The 24,576-nt window shown below is 42.5% G+C and overlaps 1 protein-coding gene across 1 annotated transcript in view; it reads right to left on the bottom strand.

The window, feature by feature from the left end:
• Window positions 1-14,261: 14,261 nt before the first annotated feature.
• The window catches only part of GLUD1 (glutamate dehydrogenase 1), a 28,856-nt gene continuing 18,541 nt past the window's right edge, over window positions 14,262-24,576 (bottom strand). Inside the window, exons 6-13 of the mRNA XM_036385928.2 lie at window positions 23,129-23,308; window positions 21,508-21,645; window positions 20,309-20,446; window positions 20,101-20,181; window positions 19,206-19,329; window positions 18,205-18,296; window positions 16,226-16,288; window positions 14,262-15,613 (exon numbers count right to left, since the gene is read on the bottom strand). Of these exons, the coding sequence (XP_036241821.1) occupies window positions 15,494-15,613; window positions 16,226-16,288; window positions 18,205-18,296; window positions 19,206-19,329; window positions 20,101-20,181; window positions 20,309-20,446; window positions 21,508-21,645; window positions 23,129-23,308 (936 nt within the window). The 3' untranslated portion in view covers window positions 14,262-15,493. The remainder of the gene's footprint in view (window positions 15,614-16,225; window positions 16,289-18,204; window positions 18,297-19,205; window positions 19,330-20,100; window positions 20,182-20,308; window positions 20,447-21,507; window positions 21,646-23,128; window positions 23,309-24,576) is intronic.

Raw genomic sequence — 24,576 nt, 5'->3', positions numbered from 1 at the left:
TGATTATATTGAAGTTATAGAAAGTTTCCATACATCTGGGGACAAATGTGCAGTAGCCCCACAAACATTACAGAACCCCTTTCTGGAAAACAAAATAGTCTTTGTTGCATCCTGAATGTATTCCTGCCACTGAGGAGGTACTTCACTGTTTCATAAAATCAGGTATCTTACAATTGCAAGTCATCGCACTTTTTTTAATGTTTCATATTCTGGAGTTTATCTGTTATGTTTCTAGTTTCTGCTCCTCTTCTTCTATTCTTATCTTGTTTGTAAAAATCTCCTTTCTCCTGTCCAGCTCTGTTTAATGCACTTGCTTCCATTTTAGAACAGGCTCTAGTCCCAAATGGCCCATAAGGAAAATGCACGTTAGATGGCCAACCTACCCCAAGCATAAGGTAGAAAAATCAATAAAAGCAAGTGTAGTGTTAAATAAGCAGCTTGCAGCTAAATGTCATCATTCCAACTCACTGCTAATCTTTTCTTATCTCCTGCTTCTCTGCCATTGGTTTGCTCAGCTGACCGTAGGTGCCAGGTGAGTGCTAATCTCGGGGCAAGCTGCTGTGGCAGCACACAGTGCCCAGGGTGCCCTGTGAAGGGCACAGTCTCAGCCTGCTCTGCACCAGCCCAAGCCCTTGCCAGGGGCACAGCCTGCTGCAGGTGTGCAGAAAGCTGACTGAGGTATGGAATTCCAGTAACCAGAAACACCAACGGCTGGGAAGGATTTTGATTTTGTTTTCCCTTAATTACAGCAAACACACTGGGACAGGCCACTCAGGATGCAGTCAACCAGATTACAGAGGCAAGCCAGAAAGGTAGGAGCAATGACATTCAAATCAAGATGGAGCAGCTCAACACAAGCCAGAAGCGGCCCGTGCTCATTCTCCTCTGTCCCACAGGTGTCCTCAGCCTAAAAGTCCTTGGTTTCAGTGATCATTTTGTATAACCTTTAACATTTTATAACAACTTTAATGATTTTTTAACAACCTGTATAAATCTCACAGAAGGATTTCAGGATCTGGCGCTTAGAAGCTCCACACATGTACTGGCAGACTGAGTCACACACAGCATTCAGACATTGGCTTCCTATTTAGAAAACTTGTGGGGACAGCACTTCTTTTTGGAGGATTAAGCAACTCTATGTTACATCTTGCTCCCCCCCAGCCCTGAGAGCAGGGGTCTGTCCAGGTCCAGCCCTACCCTGGATCCCAGCACCTGCTGGGGTCAAACATTACTGATCCTGCAGGTGAAAAGGTGTTGGCAAGCAAGTGTTGGTATCTTGCAGCTGGGCATTGGGAACAAGTTAAATTAAAAACTAGGCTCTTTGGGGTTTTTTGTAATAATTTAATAAGATTCCAAGTGTGAGGGGTGAATTGCAATTTTGGGGTCTAAAATATTTCATGAAAGCCAAAATGCACTGGCAGTATCCCCTTAGAGCTGACACCTTCAACAGCTCCATGGATGTGACAAGAAGGGCAGGCTTGGGCACCTGTTGATGTTAGATGAGGAGGCAGCAAAATATCCAGAACCTTTTTTGGAGATACATCACTCCTTTTTTTGTAGTCTAATAATTTTCACACCTCTCTTCTATCCTAAGTATTAAACCATGTTGCATTTTTCCAACTTTCTGCTTATCTTTTTCCCTCTCTTGCAGCTTTTGACAAGGCTTCCAAGACAGCACAAGATGGAGTAGAAAAAGTGGCCGGACAGGCTGCAGAAGCAATGTCTGGCTTTGGGAAAAAATCTGGATTTAAAAAATGATGCTAATTCAAGTCAACAGTACTGCTTGTATAAATCTCTCTTTGGCCTGCTATTACCTACTTCTTTGTGTAGAAAAATGAAAGTTGTTTGATATCTGGATAATTTTGTTCTCTTCAAATACATGTTTTTAAGGCAGAAGGTCCTTCTCATCCTTTACATAGAAAAAATACATCTCTTAGCACATCTGCTCACAATTGTCAACGTGGCTGAAAAGGTTTCAGCAATGCTGTCGCCCTGCTCTTACAACAGCTCAGTGATTATTGCCACATTTGCTGAGTGTATTTACAAAGCCGGTGAAACTGTTCATAATTAGGACACCAGAACAGTCATGCGATGAAACTGAGTCTTCTTCCAATAATCAAAAATTACACTGGGGTTATATTTCTTGTCAGTTGTTTGTTTGTTCCCATCCTCTGCATTTTTAGATTAAGATAAATAAAGATCTCCCCTACTCAGATCATCTTGTTATTTAATCTCATTATTTTGCTGGGGTTTCCAGTGAAGGATCGCACAGTGTCTTGCTAATCCCTTTTGCTCTCTGATCCAGAGCCCTGTGAGGTCACTGTAAGGGAGGGGAGTACTGAACCCTTCTGCAGTCTGGCAGAAGGATGGAAACCAACAGCCCCCACTGCAGAGGAGCCCTGTGGTGAGCAGAGTCGTGGTGTCCACCCCCTACTCCATTCTACAGTCTGGTACCCATCTAAATGTCTTCTTTCCATCACCACAACACATCTCCAGTTAAATCTCCTGGGGACAAACCCCGGCATCGTCATTACCCCAGTGCTTGCTCGTGCCAGAGGTCCCTGGGGGTGCTCTGCTCTCGCTCCAGCCACACCTGAGCTGCAGGCTGTGAGCAGGTTATGTGCAGGCTGTGAGCAGTTGTGTGCAGGCTGTGTGGGTTTTTTTTTTGTGACAGAGGCAGCCCCAGCCAGCCATGGCCTGTGCAGGGATGGAGCTGTTGCCACACAGGCAAGGGGGCAATCTTCTTGCCTAGGAGATGGAAATATTTATTTGAGATTGCTGCTTGCTGGGCAATCAGAGGCTGTGCAGCCAGACAGGATGCCCTCTTAGTGCTGCCTCTGTCAACAGAAGGCACTAATATCCACTCACTCACAGTAAGTGCTCTTAACTCAGCCTCAGGCTGTTTCTCATTGCTAGGCAATATTTCTTTTCTTTTTTTTTTTCCATTTTTATTTCCCTCTCTTGCTTTGAAGCTGTACCAGCCTGTTTCAGTAAGAATATAATTTGTGTCTTACAAAAGAAAACCCAAACATGACCAAAACCGTCTGGCTGCAATGAAATAGGGCAGTCCAGGCCTGTTTGAGGTATCAGTCTCGCACCTCTTGACCAAGAGCTGGGGTCATCCAGGGCTTTTTGGAAGCCAATCTTTGCAAATTTGGTCCAAGGAGAGACTGGGTCACCACTGAACCCAAAGACCACCCTTGTCTGCAGTCTGCACAAGAATTGCACGAACAGAAAAGCCTCTATGGGACCTTACAAGTAATAGACCATCTGTGAGTAAACATAGTCCAGGGCTTTCCACAGTGCAATGCCCTATGCAATGGCTCCTGTCATTTAAAGCTTTAAAAGCCTAAATATTTACCCAAGTACAAGCTCACAGAAAAAGCATTAGACTATTGCACTCTCAGTTACTGGGCAACCCCCAATAGTACTTTATTATTTAGTACTTTTCATAGTTACTTTCCTGATGGTGAAATCTTCAGAGACTGTGATCTTTAGGCTCAGCATTTCAGACACCAATGTGACCCATACACTACTCTCCATCAAACCTTTTTTTTCTGCCTGCAAATCACTTAATATTACAAAATATTACAAAAAATTTTGTACACTTGCAGGTATTTTCACCAGTAAAACCTGTTGTCCCCTTGCATGACAGACACTGCTCCTCCTGCTTTGTTCATGGGGAATGCAGCCCTGACTCCTGGTGAGCAGTTTTATATCCCTTTATTGCAGTTGTCTTCAGTGTGACTACACAGTTGTCAGTTCCCACTGCACCAGCCCAGTGCTGGCAGCAGCGCTGGCAGGGTAGGGACTGGACAGCCTGGCTGGAGGGACTACTGGAGGTCACCTACTGAGTTAAGAGAGGAGAAATCACTTCATGCAACCAGCCAGGGAGCACCCAGAGGTAGCTCCTGACTCCTGCTCCCCAGTGCAGGGATGCCCGTGCGGCTTCAGGAGTCTGAAAGGAGTATTTCACATCTCTTTGTCCTGAGGGTGCACACTGTGCCATGGGCACCCATGAGTCTGAGTCACTGCTGGCAAATGTTTCCAGGTCTAAACTTAAGCACTTTGCTCCACAAGTAAGGTCCCTGCCCTAGTCACAGTGCTCTTTGGTCTGGAAGTATTTGGGCCTCTCTCTCACTCGTGCATTACACAGGGACCCATGACCCAACTCAGGACTGCATCCCCCTATCCCAGCTGAAGCTTCCAGATGTTCTGTAACAGTAAAGCAGACATCCCTAGAGCTCCTAGCAGCTCTTGTGCCATCAGCCCTGGACATGTGAAGTTATCTAACACTGGAGTTCTCAAACTTCCCTATATTTGGTGCTGGGCGTGGCTGCAGCTGCCTGAGCTATGAAATGCTGAGCAACGAGGATTCGTGTTTCAACCTGGCTGGGCTGCCCAGCCCGAGCACCTCTGCTCCATGCCCCACACCAATTCCCCAGAGACCTTCCCAGGGTGGCTGAGGGGCAAGCAGCCTTCCTCTTCTCCTCTTCACAGCTCAACAGGCCAGGGTCATGGGTGGGACACAGTTTTTACCAGTTTTTTGTCCTTCTCTTGGGTGAATACTGTCATTAATGATCTAGAGGATATCAAGAATCCAAGCTCTCTGAAACCTGTCTGAAACCTCACTCTCTACCTGTCTTTGCAGCTGTAGTTTCCTGTCATGTGGCAAATATCAAGAAACCTAGAGATGAATAAACTGCTGGTGTGCTGGATGCTGTTGCCCATGTGCCACTGGGGTATCCTGGAGTTGGAGCTGCTGTGCAGGCTGCATGCTCCGCCAGAGTTCGGCCATTTCACCAGGCCCTAACAATGTCCCTAACAACGGCCCTAACGGTGACCCTAGCGGTGACCCTAACATGTCAGGTGGCCCCAGCCAGCCTCCCTCCTTCCCAGAGAGGAGCTGCACCAGTGGGCAGCAAGATGGGCCCCTCTCAGCCCCACCTTGCAGGTAACCATGATTGCTGGATTAGCAATTTTGGAAAGGATGTCCCAGCCACTCCTTGAAGTCTGTGGTTATGAACAATGTTGTCCAGCTCCCTTCTGGGACTCTCAGCAGTGTCTGTCCCCAGGGACCATGGCAGCACTGGGGCTTCCTGCCCATAGGACAAATTGACTTTCATGTTCCTTTCACATTTGAAGTTTATTTCCCACCAATCACACAGGTGGACCCTTCACTCAAAACCCCACCAGGTGTGGCAAATAAGGGCCATTATCCAAAACCTGCTGCACCTGGGCTGGGGCTGCCTGGCTGTGTGGGTGCAGGCTGGGGAGCCTTTAAAGGGGCTGTGAGAGGATTCCCAGAGGAGCCTTTAAAGGGGCTGTGAGAGGAGTCTCAGGGGAGCTGCTGGCTGCGGACATGGTGGGCAGGTAGGATCTGGGCGTTCGAGGAGGCGGTGGCTGGGAGGGTGGGTGCTGCGATTGAGCCTGAGGGGGATGAGGGCCCTGCAGCCATTGCCCGTGGCGAAGGTGCTGGGCTTTGTCTCTGCTCTGCAGCTCGGTGTGTCTGCCCGTGCGGGCTGGTGGCTGAGCTCCGGCAGTGTTTGTGTTTGTGCCTCGGCATCTCCAGTCCCCGCATTGGTTCGGCTCTGCCCCGGCATTGCCGGCCCTGGGCGCTGTCCCAGCTTCGCCGGGGCCGGGCCGCCCACAGGCCGAGCCCTGCCGGGGCGGCAGAGCCGGGCCCGCCCCCGGCAGGAACCGCCCGGGCTCCTCGGGCCGGGTCCCTGTGCTGGGGACCGTGAGGGGCCCAGCAGAGCGAAAGCAGCGGCTGTGGGGCGGGGGCTCGGTGACAGGAGCTGTGGAGTTGGGGAATGCAGTCACCGAGACGTGTTGCTGCGATGGCAGATCCCGTGACGCTGACTGCAGCCTAATGCTAGTCTAAATGCATGCGTGATCAGAGGCCTGCTGCCTGCAGGGAACTTGCACCGCTTCCTTGGTTTTCCGTGGCGATGAGAAAATGGGTCATTTTTGTGTTTGAAAAGTGGGGTGTATTTTAATGCTGTGTGTTTTCACTCTGTGAGGGAAACATCAGCTTTACTTGTGCGTAGGCAGTGCTGTGATGGCATGTGCTCTCTCCTCTCCCATGTTACAATTCAATAGGTACCTGCAGTGCATTGGTGTAATTTGTGTTGGTTCTGTAATTTTATTTCTGTGCTGATGTTCACTGAAAAGCCAGTGCTGATGCTGTACCAGTCCACGCCCATGGAAGTTGCTCATGAGCTAATGTGGCTTTCAAAAAACAGCTGTACTTGTGGTACTGGAGTGCATGAGAGTGGGAACTATTCTTCACTTTGGAATTGGGATAGGATGAGGAGGGGTATTTCCAGTGATAATGTTATGTGATAGCACACCTTGGTAAATACACAAACCTGTTGCTGACTCTGAGTCTTGCTGTCTTCACACATCTCTCTGCTGTCAGTAACAGGAGCAGCAGCAGAACAGGACTAGGAAATTGCAATTTCCTGTGAACAAGGCTGGCTGTGGGTACTTGAGGATGTCACAGGGAACAATGTGTATGTTTTACTGCTTGGCTGCTGTGCAAAGAATTTCCACTGGTCAGATGCTGGTCTGAGTTATCTGAACTATTTCTGGGTTTGTTTTCTTTTTTCCTGCATTGCAGGTCTGTTTTGAACTTTGTCAACAACCCTCTACTTGATGTCAGTTTAAAACCAATATTGTTACTTTCCTTCTGTATTCTTTTCTTTTCTTGGTGAGCACATTCTGGTAGAGTTTGCTTTCAGATAATAATCTGGAAATGTGAATAATCCTTTCCCTGCTGTCAGAAGATAAAATGAGGAAGGGAACCCCCTCTACCCTCAGTAAGTCTATATCCTATTTAATTGATATAAAGTAGGATTTTGTGGTCTGTAAAAAAAAAAATGGCAGTGGTGGGAAGTAAACAGAGCTTTTACTGTAATGCTGCAAAGGGACATGGAAGAGGAACTGTTGTTCATGAAGTGCCATGTCAAGAGACATATTCCTAGGGCCTACTGTGGTGGCAGCTGTAGGATACAGAACAGTTTGATAAATAAACCCTTGTTCTGAAGTAGATTATGCATTTTCACCCTGTTTTCAGCAATAATTATTTGATCAACAGAGTAAAACCTTGTGTCCTGTGTGAAAAGGCACAACAGTAGTTCTGGAAAGCTGGTGATCCCAGAAAAAAGTAGGCTTAGTGTTTTGGGGTGAGGTCAGCTCCAATGTGGCTGGACAACATAAAGGTGCCCTGTGAGAGGAAGCAGGGTTCTGTGGGGGCCACATCTCAGCAGTCTGCCTCCTACACATCTCATCCCATGGGCTACAGCTGGGGGGACAAGGCTGGGCAGCTCAGCTTTTTGGCAGCTGGAGTGAGCCCACCTGAACCCCACCAGCTGTCACTGATGCCTGAGACTCTGGAGGCTGTCCTGGGTCTGCCAAGCATTTGCTGTGGGGATGGTGGGGAAGGACACAAACCTACTGTCCTGAACCAGACCTTGGAAATAAGAGGTTAAAATATTATGACACACCACAAAATTATGAGCCTACTCTAACACAATAAAGATTTCATCAGATGCTTTAGAAAGCAGGGTTAGTGCCTCCCATTTCTTTTTATAGCTGTGAATTTTAAGTCCCACTGGGGATCAAAAGAATGTGGGCAAGAATCATCTGAAACTGGATACTTTTCTATGTAAGGTTTTGAAATGACAGAGTTGATTTAAGCAATTCTTCAGCGGAGTGTTTTGCAATGCAATGTTTTTCTGCCCGGTTCACGATGGGCTGTGCCAGTCTGCGTGTCCCCCTGCGGCACCGGAGCCTTTGCTTAGGACAGCTGTGGCATGCACGCTGTTTACCAACTCCCCGATAGGGAAAAACAAAGCTTTCATTCCTGGGCTATGGAAAACTTCTGCCGATGAATCCACGCCCTCTCTCCGGGGAGGAAATCATAACAAACATTAATGTCTCTTCACCCTTTTATGCCTGGTATATTAATCACCCAACAAGCGCTCATGACTTCTCCCGGTTCCAGTTTGCATTTGCCCTCTAACTACTGGGAGGAGTCCTGCTTTGTCTATAAAAAGCTGCACTTTGCCAAACAGTGTAACAGAACCGAACTTAGGGATTCACTCGCCCATCTCATCCAGGGAGAGAGGACTGAGCGCAGCCATGTTCGGCATTGGGAAGAAGCTCGCTGAGGAGGCTGTGCAACAAGCTGAAAGTGCTGCACAAGTGGCAGGTAAATACAAATTGCTCATTTCCCTCCTCCTGTGCCTTGGGTGTTAAAAGTATTTGCTTTGTTCCCGCCCCTGCTGCTGGGAGCAAACCTGCCCCCGGGGCAGGAACTCTATAGATGCTGCCCTCAAGGGTGGGGTCAGCACATCCTGGAATCTCCAAGCCCTCTAACACTATAGAAAGTGAAGGTCTGATATTAACTACTGGGTTTCCAACAACTTTTCCTACTCTGGCTCATAGTGCGTGGGTGCCTAGATGATGCACTGATGACAGGACAGCAGAAAGCAGAGAGTGGAGGCAAGGCTGCTTATTTAGGGCTTCGCTTCCTTATATGACCAGCCATGAGAAATGAATTCTGTAGCAGTACAGTGTACCAGCTCTGAGGGCTCTGATCCACTCAGTGTGCCCAGAGAGGTGCAGTTCAGTGCTCCAGCCCTGCCAGCACTGCAGTCACACAGCCCACCAAGAGCACTAGTGCAGCTGAAGGTAAGCCAAGTTAACTCCTGCAGAGAGTTTTGCTGAACTGGCCCTGAAGTTAAATAATCATTGTTAGTGGAGCTTTAACATGGAGACCTGCACTGCTGAGATTCCTCAAGTGTTTGTGCTTAGTATGTGAGCACTGGAAACTGTTTCATATTTCTTTACGTGACATTTAGGTAAACTCTTGAAACCAGTTATTTTGCCTGTGACTTCAAATGCTGTAGAAATATTACTTGTGGGCTATGTGCCCAGTGAAGCAAGTGGGAAGCCTGCTACTTATTTACCATGACTTGGTTTGCTTTGCTACGAAGATGAAGGATGAACAATCCCACAGCCACCTTCTTTTCCAAAGAATTTGGATTTATTCTTAATTCAGCTATTTTTATGCTGAAGCATGAAAGAAAAACACCAGGATGAGGGCAATTGGAAAGCAGCCATCAATTTTTCAACTGAAGATTTCTTTCTGATTTTGCCATAGAGTAGTCCTAGAAATGTGTATTTTGTGGCAGCTTTTGCGTGTTCCTAACTTCTTTAACATGGGGGAAACATCTACTGTTTCCTATGCTGAAAGGCAATATAGATGTTTTAGAAGGGACATTTGTCATCTTCAGAGGAGCTGCGTACTAATCTCCATCAGCTGATGGAAGTGTTTAGGAGTCAACAAACTCTAATAGCAAAGTTTATAAATAGTAGCTTCAGTCCTTGCCCCTCTGTCCTGAGCACTTGAAGCTGAACCAGCTGTTTGGATATCATCTGTCTGAAGCCCTTTGCCTGAGCCCTGCCTGTATCTTCCCAGCAAGTCCTGCACTGCAGCATGGCTCTTGCAGCTGGAGCTGAATTCTGGAACAACAGAGGGTGGACCCAGGCACTGGCTTGACTTGGCCACTTCTGTGCAATCTGTACATACCTTGATGTCAGGCAGTAAATACACAGCACATGATGCTGAATTCATCATGCCACTCTTAGTAGTGCACTGTCTGGAAGGATTCAAGAGGTACCCTCTAAACCCCCATTTAAATGAAAATGAAGGGGGATTAATGCCAGATATCAAGTAAAAAAAGACTATCTGGTGGCTTTGCAACTGTTCATTACCTTGTTTCTAAACTACATCTGTTGTGCCTGCACGTGCCCCAAAGGCCCAGTCCCATGAACAATTGCCAAGTACAGAGTGGCACAACTGAGCTTTGCAAGTATCTAAAATTAGCACCTATCCCATGGCTCCTGAAGGGAGTTACAAACTTGGCTGTGACCTAAGACTGCCATGGGAAGCATTTGTCTTAGCTGCACCTTATGAGCAGTGAACATCATTCACATTAGGAAACTGCAGCAAAAGATGGCATGTAATGATAATTAGCATGTCTTTTGAGCAGTAGAAAACGTCCTACAAGCTCCAGGTGAAATAGGTCACTGGTTTTACAAGACATTTAATAAAACCACTGTTGAAGAGACATTCAGTGCAAGCCTGGAGACCTTTGAAGTTTTAGACACTCCCAGTCTACTTAAACATCTCTCCTCACCTCAGCATTTCTCCCTCCTGCCACTTCCACGAGGAATCTCTTGCTCAGTCAGCCACCCCTCAGTATCTGTTGTGCAGAAGATATTGATGGTGTTTTTTAAAAAGTAGTAATTGGAGCCAGGGGTAATAAAATGAATACAGGTCCAATGCAAGGCCATTTGCCACAAACTTCTGACTCTTGTAACTTCCTGATCAGCTTTTGGAAGCTGATCATCCAAATATTTACCACTATTTTCTAGGCTGCAGGCCTTTAAGACAGCACCTTCTCTTGTTCTTCATTTTTCAGTATGTCTCTTCTACTGAACTTTTCCATGCCTTTAAAAATACTCTGGCCTCTTACAGAATACATTTTCTTTAGGGACAAGAGGAAGTATTAGACAAATCATTTTTGATGTGCTGCTCATACAGCATGCCAGTTCAGAGAGGGAGCACCAGTTTATGCAGCTGGTAAAAGAATCTTTACCAATCAAACTGCTCTCAGCAGATCCTAGCCAGGCTAAATAAAAGGAAGGTTTCATTGCACCTTCTTCTCTACCAGTGCTTGTTTCTTGGCAGTCTAGGTGCCCCACATTAACATCCATAATCTTCATCTATACCAAGATAGATGATTAGTGTGGGGAACTGCAGCTAGAGTCCTAGTAACACCTCTACCACTAGATCAGGATGCCCATCTTATGGAATAATTATTCATCCTCTAGCCCTGAAACATTTAGGGAACGCTTTGAAAATGTGGCTGTTGAAATTAGGGCAAGGGTAAAGACTGCTTAATTGACTTTTTTTTTCTCTGAACTGCAGTTGACACTGTGAACCAGACTGTGCAGCAAGCAACAGAACAGGCTAAGGCTGCTGGTCAGAAAGGTACAGTAATGTTTATTTCAAAATGTCATGACCCACACAGGGTCCTCAGCCCTGCCTTGCTTCTTGTCCCACACCTGGTGGGAAAGGGGTAGCTATTGCAATCATGCTACAGTTACCTTTGTTTTTTTCTCTTTTAAAAGCACTCGATGAAGTCTACAAAGTTGCTGAAACTGGTGAAAAAGCTGTAAAAAATGTAGCAAACCAAGCAACTTCATGGGGCAAAAGCTTTGGACAATAAAGATCAAAATGTAACACCACTGAAATTTTTGTAAACAAGTTTCCACTGCATATACTCTTAATAAAGACAATACTTACACTCTGCCTGGCTTGCATGTATTCCTTTGGTTGCACATATAAAAACCACATTTATGATCACTGGTCTAGAAAGACTGGATCTCTGATCTAGAGCAGGCAGCTAGAGCTGTGCCAAGCTAATAATGCCAAGATGGTTTTCGGTTTGTTGGTTTTTTTGGCTTTTGTTGTGGAATAAGGTCTGGCTTAAAGTGGGCAGCATGTAAAGTCAAGCACTTGAGAGCTGGTCTCCCATTTGTCAGGGAGCCTAAGTCCTGATTGTGTGTTCGGGCACAAGTCTGACAAGAGCTCCAACAGCCCTTTCCAGACAAGGCAAGAACTGGTGTGCCTCTCTGACTGTGTTTGTTCTGCTCTCATTGGTAAAATCCCAGTTAGCTCCTGTGCTGAGGAAGGCTCAAGTGTGTTTGAGGTGTGTGTGACCCTGCACAGCAGCACTGTGATGCTCAGAGCCAGTGCCAGCAGCAGGAGGTTGCACTGCTGCCAGCAGAGCCCTTGGCTGCAGCACCTGCTCAGTGCTGGGCTGGGTCACTGGGGCCGCTCCTGCAGCTCTGCACAGCCCAGTGGGCAATGCTGTCCCGCCGTGTCTGCAGGGCTCCTCCTAAACACACACAGGGACAGCAGCTGAAAGAATCAGAACCAGGTAACTCTGAGTAATGCACCAGCAACCAGAAAAAATCCTCAAAAGCCGGGAACACTCTGCTGTGCATATGAACGTAGAATGAGACCTTAGAATCTGATACTATAACAGAATAATTTAGAGGTTACTTACCCAGCATCTTGAAATCACAGCAAAAATTTCCATTGCTTTGACACTTCTTCCTGATGGTGACAGTTGACACCAATCAAAAAGAGGTGAGTTCTTTGCTGGGATAAAAAAATGATTGTTCTGCTTGCTCTTCTGTATAATAGAAACATTTTGGATTTAGTAGTTTGCAGGTGGCATGTGACCCTGAACACTGTGCTTGTCATCCTCGTGGGGTTCACTTGGCTTTGTTTTTTACTTGCTGAGCTGCTGTTCAACACAAACTATATACCTAAGCAGTACAAAGTGCTGAATGAGAGCTTACAAACACCCAGTAAGGATGTGCTTTGCTCTGGGTAGTAGGTGTGGTCCAGAGCAGTTACAAATCTGTGTTCTGATCTGACTTTAGGTCCTGACTGGCTCCCTGCCAAACAGTACAGCAAGTTTCCTAGTAAATGTCTAATGGCATATAAGTGAATACAAGCAGTGATAAGGTTATTTAGCTGGCAGATAAGACTTGTGTGTGTATGTTATATGTAAGGAGGGTCCAACATCTAACTGAAGTTACAGTTTTAGTATAAAATACCCCAGTATTTATAACATGCATCCCAGAGAGTGATTGCTTTCTTCAGCTGTGGCTTGGGCTGGGAAAAGGCTGGAGCTGCTTTGTACTCAAATCTCTGAAATCACATTAACTCATAGAAACTGTACAAAATGTTGCTGCTTTCTTCTCTCTGTTGTTGTTGCTGGGTGTTGAGAGGTACGTGCACAAAACGTGATAAGGAATAAGCGACTCCATTTTTTTTTCTTAACTGATCACATTAGGAGTGAGGCCAACAATGCTCAGAACTGGTGTGAGATTATTTCAGAGCAGGCTATCACAAGAAGTCTGGGGTCACTGATAAGGATTTGGTTCTTGTGTTTAGCTACAAAGGGCAAATCAGCTGACGTGCTCTCAAGTAAGCCTCCAAACATTTGTCCCCTCAAGAATCTCAACTCTTTGATTGAAAGTACCTTAAGTCATTGTAACACTGGCCCTTGATAGGCTTGGATTTGTGTCTCCAACACAAACACTTAAACACTGGCTCTGTTTAACAAGAGGTCAGTAACTGCTGCAGTCAAACTGCTGAGTAGAGATCCAATGAACCTTAAGGACTCATCTCTGGGTTTAGAGAAATCATGCCAGCTGTTAGGTCTGCTTTTTTTTTTCCAAGATATTCCTGGAAAAGAAGTGGTAATGTGTGTACACAAGAATAAAGGATGCTAATGTACTGGAGAATATAGGCATGGTGCAGGCTTTTGCATTTTTTCCCTTCCAAGCTGGTAGGAGGCAGAAGATATCCCAGTTAGCTATCTATGCCAGCTTTCTGTATGCTCCAGCACTTCCCATTTTTCAAGTTTGCCTAGCCAAACTAGAGCTGCTTTATCAGCTATAGAGGAAATTAAGCAGGGGAGGGAGAACAACAGTAAGAATTTGGCTTTAAATGAATTTGCTGCTAGATAATGCAACACTACTTCTAAGATTATTTCTATTTTTTGTAATACAACTGTTTATTTGTGAGCTTTTAGCCTCCAAGTTTTGGTTACAATTTGTCAGAGCTGAACTGTTAAAATCATAATTTTGTTTTATTTTATAATGGTTTATGTAAAAACAGCACTGAAGAATATGATCAAGGATACAGATCTTATCTTTAGAGATCCATACCTTGATCACAATAATTCTCAAGCTCTAAGGGTTCACATTTTTTTAAATAGTATCAGTGTGTATATAGGTATGCTGCACTTATTTTACCTGTAGTACTTTTATAACCCTAGATGCCAGCATTCGTGACAGAGTAAGCCACCAATTAAATGCCTCACACAGGTTCATTGCTCCATGCTAACTACTAAATAGTTCTTCACACAAATTTTAGAGGATAAGCTAGAAAGACCTGAAATGATTTACTAAATATATGCAACTTCAAAATCTTGCTGACAGGCAAATTCAACAGACAAAGATCTGTATTAGTGAGCCCCTTAAGATAATTCAGGGGCAGTATCTCAGTAGTGGTCAGGTAATGAACTGACGTGCTGTGAAGAGATGCAGATTGCAGCTATAGAAAGCTATTGCATGAAATAGAAAACAGTAATACACCAGCATAGTTGGTTTGGAAAGGTCAACTTTTTTTTAATAACTGCTCTCTCTCCAGGTTATGTCATGCAGTTACAAAGTAGTTAGGAAAAAAGCATGAGTTTCTGGGAGGGACTAATTGTCTTTTTAAAAAAAACATTCATATTCATTACATAAATAACATCTGGCACTTCAAGGGGACTCCAAGGGACAAAAGCCTTAAACTTCAAAAACTGTGCTTGATCCAATATTTTGTTGAGGTCCATTTTGTTGTACTTTATGTTCAAAACTTTCAAGACCTCCTGATGACAAAAAAAAAAAAAAAGGCTGTGTGTGTTAAGACAGTGAATTAAGTTTATAGCAGCATTCTAACTCCTCTGTGGTTTGGCCAATGATTTCTGGGTTCAGTTTCACTCTAGTTGTTCACTGAGGCAGTATCTAATTTTCAGAAAGCCTCTGAAAGGAAAAGAATTCCAAAAAACCTAAGTATGATTGCTTACCAAATTCAGAATATCCCTTTCTTTAAAAAAAGGAAACAACCTATAGTCAGAGTAGTTATGTGGATACTTGATTAAAAACATAACTAGAGTTGCTCAATAGTTTCAGCTTATAAAAATATTAGTCTGTCAGCGCTACAAATGTCATGATGACAGTCAAACTAGCTTGAACAAGCAAGGAAAGGCAGTCCTGTAACAGTAGCACAGTTAAAGAAAAAATATTGCCTTAAGAGAATCAGGCCTGAATCTTGACTACAAATAAAAACTAGACTCCTATCAAAGTTAATCCCTGCTGGAGGCCCATTCTTCCTTTGACAATGCCACAGCATTGATCATACAAGGCCTTACTGAAAGTGCTGAAGCCAAAATTATGTCATTAAACAAAAGTGCATGAAGTAATAATGAGCTAAGTGCTCATATAGTACAGTATCTGATCTGAAGTCTGAGAAGTGGCTCAGGTGGCAAGACCACTCTTCCATACATAAAATGTACCATTTTGTTTTGTAGGCGAAACACCCAGAATGGCCCCCACAAGTGCAGATGAACTGTTATCTTCAGATACATACTTGTATACAATTTCCTAATCCATGGATTTTTATTGTAAAAAAGACTAGTTTGGAACTGAAACTAATTGAGAATAGAATCCACTATAATGTCAGAAGAAAAGAAAATTTTGTGGTTACATGTAAACTTGTGATAAGCTTTCTCAAGAAGAGGGTACATTAACAGCGAGGGGTGGGATACAACAAGGAGCGGTCATGGCCTGTTTATGTAAAGGTCAAACCAGCCTCATTGTACACTTTGAAGACTTTCTCAATTGCATTGACATAGGCAGCTGTTCTCAGGTCCAGACCCAGGTTGTATGTCATGGCAGTACGCATGATTTGCTGAAACAGAAAAGGTTACATGTAGTTTCTGCAGGTTTCTCCATAGGAGCTCAACAGTTTTGCTTGTAGGATCCAAGTAAGGACTAAAAAGTAAGGAGCTGCTAGATTGGTATCAGAACTCTGATCCTTTGTGGATCAGTTCTGAAATGTTTTGATTCCCCTTACAACTGAGAACTGAAAGGGAAGGACATCTTTCCCAGGTCACTGTATTACCCCTTTTCAAGTCTTGCCCTGATAGGGAGACATGAGATGTTCAAGTAGCTTTTGTCCTACAAACATACAGCATAGAGGAATTAATCTAAAACTGCTAATGGTGAAGTAAAGCACTCTTATATACCTGTCCCAGATTAGCCAGGTACAAGAGGACAACTAAAAAGTTTCTACTTACAACAGCTTCTACTAGAACAATGTCTAATGTTTATTATACCCAGTTAAAGTTGGCCACGATGGCACAGAGCAGAAATTCTTCATAAGCTAAGTGACTTTCATTAATCATGTACTATTTATCTACTCCTTTAATGGCAAAGAAGTTCTGTACAACCTATTCAAAAATTGTCTCAAAATCGTTTGAGTTTTCCTTCTCTTAAATATATAGAGTTATGCAATATTTACCCGGGCAGAGCGTTCCATCGTGTAAGCCAGCCCAGAGTGCACAATGTCTTTCTCAGATGCACCCTGCAACAACAGAGAATAAAATCCAGGTTTAATCCAAGACACAAAAAGTTCCTCATTGTGTGCTGGGGACAATGAAATGTTGGATTCTTGTAATTACTGAAGCTTGCTCACTCATTCTCTTCTAATGATGGGTGAAGACTCTAAATAGCCTTTACTGTGTTATGTGAAGAGCTAGCTGTGGTCAATTCAATTCTAAAACCTCAGATGTAAGCACTGAAGACTTTTATGGGCCTAGCTTCTAGATGCATGATGCTACTATTATCTACTGATGTAGTAATTACTGTTTTCAGCCTTCAGACCACACAGTAAATATTAAACAAAAAAGCTTTCAAGAGTCAAAAACCTATTGCAATTGTTTTGAAGACAGACAGGTTTTAGGAAGGGCATAGATCCCAAATTCATATGCTCCACATTACATGAACCCTTAGCAACTCCACATCTTTATTCCCATTAAAATTTAAATACACAGAACAATAAGCAGTTGACTCATTACAGGTTCAATGTTCCATCATCCTGATTGCTGTAATTTACTAATAATTTGACATCTGGGTCCACAAAATACTTGCTTTCCTTCAAATACCAATTTAGGCTGGAAGCAGAAAGTACTAGGCCAGTTTCTATGGTTTGTGTTTAAGAGATCCAGCATTTGCTTTAAGCCACAGAATCCATCACATGCTACTCATATAGTCTAACATGTATAAAATGCACCATTCTGGATCAGGCTAAAGTCTATTGTTATCATCTGGCTGTAGTCCAAGTTTATATGCACTTCCCCTGATTTCTTCCTGAGGAGGCATGGTTTAATGTTTATCACAACTTGCTGGACTTTTTCCCCCTCCTCATTTGTCCCACCTCCTCCTGAATTTAAGAACCGAACCCACTGATGCTTTTAGCTTCCATGTATCCCTTGGCAGAGTATTGCACACCTGAACTGCCTGCTCTGCTTGGAACTCCCCTCATTCTTCATTCTGCACCTCAGTGTGCTGGTTTTGTTGAACACATGTCACTCTCTTCCACCATTCCCTGCAGTGAACAGTCTATCCTTACCCACCCCTTTCCATATCCCTCATTCTACAGATCACTGTCTCCACCTCAGGCCTCCTTCAGGCTCGTAGGACCTAAGTTAGTTCATTGTTCCATGTCAGAGAAGCTCCTATATTTTATCTATCATTGTGATCTTGCTCTGAACTTTTTCCAGTGTTTGAAGATGCAGAGACCTAACCTGCACACAGTATTCAGAAGACAGCACACTCTGAATTCATATGGTGGCACCATTAGTCAGTCTTACCCCTTCAGAACAATTTCAAATGCTGGATTTGCTTATTGATTGCTGTGGATTTCTAGGCTTGTATTTTGTCATCACCTCCACAGTTTCCTTTTAAATGCAAATGGATGAGCTCACAACCCATCCCTTCATGTGGGAATTTCCCCACGATATATTGCTGCACAATAGATAGCAATGAATTTTACCTGACATTTCTTTGCCTGTTGATTCACTCTTAAACGAACAAGCTACACTTTTTCACACAGTTGTTATTCTGCAGTTACAGAAACATCAAACTGTGGCACGATATCTTGTTCAAAGTTTTTTGGAAAACCGGGCAAACTATATCAACAAGAGCTCCAAAATACAAAAAGCATCTGTATTAAAACTGTAGCTTTTTACTATATTGGCAGTATTTTGCATGGATTGAAGTAAAAGAAATCAAAAATAGCTTATTTCCAATATTCTGAAGCAGTTCAGATCATTTACTTGCTTTGGCCATCAAGCTAATCACATACTAAGGCTTTGCTTGGAGAAAAGTGCTCCATGATAGCTACAATGGTAACATTTAGATTTCAGTTATAATATCAATATAGATAATATAGAGTACAGCTCCCCTAACAGTAAAAAAAACCCAGCAGCAACTACTTACCGATATCCTATCTTGAAATTCTGCTGTAGGCACAACTGGAATAGTTCCCCCATGTTTCCCAAATTTTCTTTCCAAGCTTTCCTGGACAGACACTGGGGAAAAAAGAAAAAAAAAAGTAGATGCAAGGTAACTGACAAATGTGCAATTTTAGGATTTTTTTTCCTTAGGACAGTGAGCAGTGCTTTGGCATTTTCACTGATATTTATTTAATCTTAGTCCTTGAAATTCTGAAATTCCTAAACAGCAACAAAGAACATTTGAGACACCACAATCTTGAAGTTAAGAAAGGGATATAAATAAGAACAGCCATAACTCTCCCCTGCTTTAAAAACACCTTAAAATGTATGATTTATGAGAAAGGGTTATATTAAAAACTATACAGGTGTATGTTTTGTCAAGTCCAGTGTCTCAAGATTCTAATATTTTCTGTAGAGTACTGTTTAAGATGGAGCAACATCCTCCAGTTCTTCTCCACTGAGCTTCCTCTCTTCACATAATTGTTACTGTTTCCCAGAAAGCAGGCAGCACAGAATGACCATAAGTGGAGCTGTGAGCCATAAGCAGGTTTTTCCACTGCCTGTCTCTATTATTGGCCTTTATAGAAATCCTTTATTGTTGTATGTGCAGAACAATGGCACCTGCTTGAACTTCTTTTGAATGCTTTCTAAATACCAAGTGTGCAGCTGAAAGACGTTTATTAAGAAGTAGTAAGTATTTCACTTAAGTGGCTTGACTTCACTATTTTACAAAACTGAGGAAAGAATTTAAAGATAACCAGAATTTAAAGATAACCAGAAAAGAATGCATTTAACTTAAGTCATTAGAGTTCCAGGTCAGTTAACCTATGAAATCTTTTCTATTCTTTAGTAAGCAGCAATTACAGACTTCTGGGGAAATTGTGGTGAATTTATAAGAGTTCTGTTTCCGTTTCTCCCACATTTGGTGTTTGCTAGTCCAGCCTATTAATTAAACAATGTGTGGAAGCAGAAGTGAGCACTTACTGAGCAAGTGGTAGTTTGAATCTCTTTCATATTTGAAAGTCAGACGGCCATAACTGACGTGGTTCAAGTTTTTCAGCCATTCAAAGTAGGATACTGTTACACCACCAGCATTCAGGTAAAGATCCTGCACAGAAAGAAGAAATATTTTGAATTGTGACCATGTGCCATAGACAGTGTTATCATGTTCTGCAAAAGCAAGCAGTATTATGTCCAAGGCACTACTTTAAATTGCAGTACAGAAGACAATCCAGTTCTTACTCTTACAGGACAACATCCTCTTCTTCAGTTCAGGGATTACTTCTACTGATTTAAAATAGAACTTGACTTCAGAACACATGAAGTTCAGGTGTGCCTGACAGACTACTTACTTCTATTTTAGCACAAGTGTAAGAAAATTAGAGCATTCTTTGGCCATCTCAGTAAGTAAAGGCTGAAGATCAGCTACTCTATCCAGCAAGATCGCTTGATCAGGACACCCTTTCTCTGTGAAAAAATTGTCATTATAGCTGGATAGGTCTTATTTTTTCAAACTATCACTACACATTCTCCATACACTCTGCAGTACACAGTTCTGTCAGAGCATCACCCAGACACACCATGTCTACAAACTGGCCAGAATATTTACTCTTCCTTCTTCCTGTGTTTAGTGCACTTTTTGATTGAGCAAATGTCAGCTATCAATCATTATCTTTGGTCATTTACAGTTGAAGTGAGGTCTTTAATAAATATTATATTTCTTCAGCAACATTGACACCCATTTCCCAGACATCAGTTATTAAAAAACACTCTTAGAGAATGAATGGCTATTAATAAAGCCTCCAATAACTAGAGCCTTGGTACTCTTCACAAAAATGTTCCTTTGAAATGAAAATCAAAGGTCATGATAGAACCTTACAGGGATAACCATGATATTCCGCTCCAAGAAGATTTTGTCAGCTTCAGGAGTTGTAGGCCCATTGGCACCTTCAGCAATAATCTGAAAGAAATCACAGCACAGAGTAACTCAGAGGTATAGATTTGGGGTTGTTCATGCTGATTATTGAATATTTGTACTTAAACAGACCATCTCTGGTTTTCATTTCCATTTGAAGTCTCTGACTTACTTTTGCTTTAACCTTGTGTGCGTTGGCCTTGGTCAACTGCTTCTCGCTGGCAGCAGGGATGAGAATGTCACATTCTGTTTCCAGAATGCTGCCCTCAAGTGGCTTTGCTTTAGGGAAGCCCATGATTGTCCCGTGTTGCTGTGTGAAGAAAACAAACCACAGTGGTTTTAGTGTGTTTTGCACTCATACCAATTTCTTCCCTTCTGACTTTCAGAGTGAGAAAAGTGAGAAGCAACAAGACTAGAGAGACAGCACATCATGTAATTCCTGTCCTTACTTAGACATGAAAAGCAAGCTACAAAGCTTCAGGAACAAAGTTCCCAAGACTGAAACATAAGTGCTCTCTGCATAAAGACAATGAGAAACATTTGGGCTGTGGAATATTTAAAAAAAAAGGTTCCTCTCAGCTCTTAAAATAGTTTTCAAACAACCAAAATGACTCACTAGTCTGCTACACCCAGGATAAGTTGCATCACCTAAGATTCAAATGGTTTTTAAAATTCAGTACTACAATGATAGGCTTTGTTTAGTGACAGAATCTACATTCTTTTGAGAAAGAGGGTGATAAAGAAACTCAAATATTCCCTATATAAAAGAAGATGCATAAAATAAGCCCCTAAGAAGTTTTAAGTAGAAGATTGTATTTTAGTGCCTGTGAACTGTCCCCTCAAGTCTGCTTCACATGGAAGCTGAAATAAAAAGACCACATCCAGTTTTCATGATAAACTACACATTCAAGTCACACTGCCAGGCAGGCTTTCATTCTTTCAGAAACATCCAATAGGTAAGAAACAGCAAAAGTACACTTTGTACATCTTAAACAACCATGTGCTCATGATTCTCAGTCAGGAATCCTTCAGGAACCTCCTTGCCTTGGTTCCTTAAGACATCCTTTCTAGTTTAGGCATAAGAAAGGCAATATAATAATAATTCCAATTCTGAAAAGAAAGTAATCAGCCTGCACACATACAGACATTTTTTGAGAGTCAGATCAAAGGGTAAAAAAGGTACCACCTGCATTTGCATTCTTGTTGGGGATAAGAAGGAAAGTCAGAAGAATCACTATTTCTAAGCCATTTTGAAAGGACTATATGCAGCATGCTTTAAATATCCCAAAACCAGTTTACAGTCATCAGTCATTCTATGTACTTGCAAAGCTGACAAAAATGAAACCCTTTCTGCTTAGCTAAGTTTCATACCAATTTGAAATCTTCTAGTTCCTTTGGGTCAATCCCATCAGGATTCCAGATGGAGCCATTGAACTCTCCGACAGCAACGCATTTTGCACCAAAACGATGCAAGTATCTCATAGAATGCAAGCCCACGTTACCAAATCCCTGAGGGTGCAAAGAGAAAGGGAAAAGTAGTTAACCCTCCAGTTAAAATGATGATTACTGCTAGGGCTAATATAGTTTTAAATAGTTCTTCATATATTGGCACATCTTGGCATTAGATGATGTGCATAGGCAAGATGGAAGAAATCTACATACATGCTATTCTTGTCTGAATCTCACTGCAGAAATGATGCACTGTAGCCAGCAATGTATAGTTCTGATGAGTGTTTTATACTGGAAATATAGAAAGGAAGAGGTAATGCTACTATGAAAGTGTCAAAATGATGATGTCTATCAACCTGGGAATGTTCTGTGTATCCACCTTGTGACTGGCACCCTCTTAAAGGGATTAATGGATTTTTGTATGACTATTGACTTAATTCCAGGCCATTAAGTTCCTTTACTTCCAGGATGTTCTGGAAGTAAAAGAACACACACAGCAGACAAAAAGTCATATGATCAGTGTTGGAAGTTGTAGTATGATTCTGTGCTGAAAAAAGCCCTGAATAATAAATTCCTGTATAACACAGCTTCGGTTATATTTGGGATTTTTGCTTATGTATTAGAAGCAAACTTCGATAAAAGAGTCTGTCATGCTTTAAGTCTCTTTGAAATGCTCTAGGTTCATTTTCCTACCAGAATTTTCTGCTTTTCTTATGGCCATATTTTCAGTCCAAGTTTTGCTTAAGGGCCTGTTTGTTAGTCCTCTGCCAGGCATGAAAATGCCAAAGAGCAGGGAGAGAAGTGTTGGACCTTTGCAGGGCAGAGATGTTTGTTGCAGACCACAGGTTAACTAGAGGACAACTTGGGAGGTTACAATTACTCTGCTATTTCTTTTCTAACAAGCACTTTTGAAAGCAACAAAACAAATCAGTTCCTCAAACGCTCCATTTAACATACTGTTTAAAGTTGAACAAGTTTCCTCTCTTGGAAGTTTTAGGAATGATAATGGATACTACTGACCATTGAACACTTTCAAAATTCAACTACATAAATTCCCAAGTCTTAGGAACACCAAAAATGTACATTCAACCCTACAAATTTAGGATAAGGTCTTAGTTTCTATTTTTCCAAGTGCTTATTCTGTAATGGAACCCTCAATTCCTCCTCTTCTTAAATTTTTTATTGTAAAACATTGCACCAAATTTTGTGTAGGTAAAACCAGTGTCACAGCTCACTGAAAAGTGTGCTTAAAGACCTCGTGTAACAGTATTACATTCTGGTGTTTGTAGCTTACAAGACCATAATGAGTATAGAGATTTGGCTTTGTGCCTGTAGAGTGCAAGTGAAAGTTCAGTTTATAAAAACCAGTCCAAAATAAAGGACACCTATGTTGCTTGAAAAATGATTCTAAAGTTTGAGAGTAAAGGTTAACTTGGAAGTTTTAAAGCTCTCTCAGTTTTTAAGGGCTACAGCCTGTTTAAAAACAGCTCTACTGAAAGTCTGTGTACTAATTATTTTCCTACTGTCTAAGGAAAAAAGTTACCTGAACAGCAAATGTTTTATCTCCAAATCCTGGAGTCATTCCTAATAAGCTCATATAAGAAGCTTCATTGATGAAATTTTCAATTCCATGGAAGACACCACGGCCAGTTGCAGATATACGTCCATGGATCCCACCCTGGCTGATGGGTTTACCAGTTACACATGCATGTGCATTAATATCCTGTAAAACAGCAAAGGACTTGTGAGACGTGGAATTAACCAATCAAAAAACAGCTAGAACGAGAAGTTTTGTACACTTTTGACATGAAACCAGAAATTTAAAGAGTCGGAACATGATATAGCTTAAATGAATTTAGTTTGTAAAGATGATTTCCTTCCTCACTTTGTCTGAACACCTCAGAATATTATGTCAGGAAAGTGTATGCATTGTGGATATGGTCTGTGATATTTTGTTGCCTCTGAGTGTGTGTGCTAACTTTAGTCTGTGTATCATGGTGACATCCACAAGCAGACAAATCAAAAAGCTTTCAGGAATGTTTCTTAAAGTCAACTCCTATTTACAGCCACAATTTCTTTACATCACTAGTTTTGATATCCTTGAACTGGCTTTTAATAATCTTTAAACAGTGTTTAGTGTTCCTTTATAACAAATTCAGTTATTTTACAATTACAAAATAAGGCATGAGGTCTGTAGTCAGAATACAGGGATGCTCTCAGAGGAAATCTGCAGTTTGAAGGTCATATAGGAAAAGTTGTGTATTTACTACTTTTATTCAGAAAAGCAGCATTTACAATCAAGCCTCCATTGTTAATTTGGTGGCAATAAAATTAAGTTTTCCATATTCCAGATAGTCAGCCAAGATAAAACAGCTATTTAAAATCATAGCTGATTTTTCCATTTGGAATTAATAACATGAAAGAAATTCTCCCAAAGCAGACACTGGAACTCCCTCTTCTGTCAGCAGTGGTTCCCATGCTCCCACACCCTGAGAGCACAGTCACACAGTGCCTTGGCTTCCAGCACAAGTGAAAGAGGAGGGATGAAAGAGAAGGCACTGAAATGAGAGTGCCAGCAGCCGGATGGGTTTCCATTCCACCAGGCACACATTCACTGGGAGGCTCCCTCTGCTCCAACCCTTGTGCCAAAAGCATTTGCATGCCTGTGGTGCAGGGTGCTTGGTGAGAGGAAGGAAAGGAGCAGACAAAAGTAAGTGGAGGCAGAATGGCTGGAGGAGACTAGAGCCATAATGGAGACTAAAACTATTTCCTGTTTGAAAATGTCAGTGAGTTAACATATAAGCCTCTATAAGAACAATAAAGGTGATGCTGGGCTTGCCACAGAATTCCTAATTCAGCCTCCCAAAAGACAGCTCGCTGCTCTCCATAAGCTGTATGCTCCCTCTTGTGGCATGTCAACTGTAACAAACATTGGCAGGGCCGTTCTCTTGGAACCCCTTGGCCTGATGCTTTGGTGGACTTTAAGGTTTT

Source organism: Molothrus ater, chromosome 8, assembly GCF_012460135.2.
Source record: "Molothrus ater isolate BHLD 08-10-18 breed brown headed cowbird chromosome 8, BPBGC_Mater_1.1, whole genome shotgun sequence".
Taxonomy (NCBI): domain Eukaryota; kingdom Metazoa; phylum Chordata; class Aves; order Passeriformes; family Icteridae; genus Molothrus; species Molothrus ater.
Note: the sequence above shows the minus strand (reverse complement) of the source record. Positions and strands in the feature narration are given on the sequence as shown.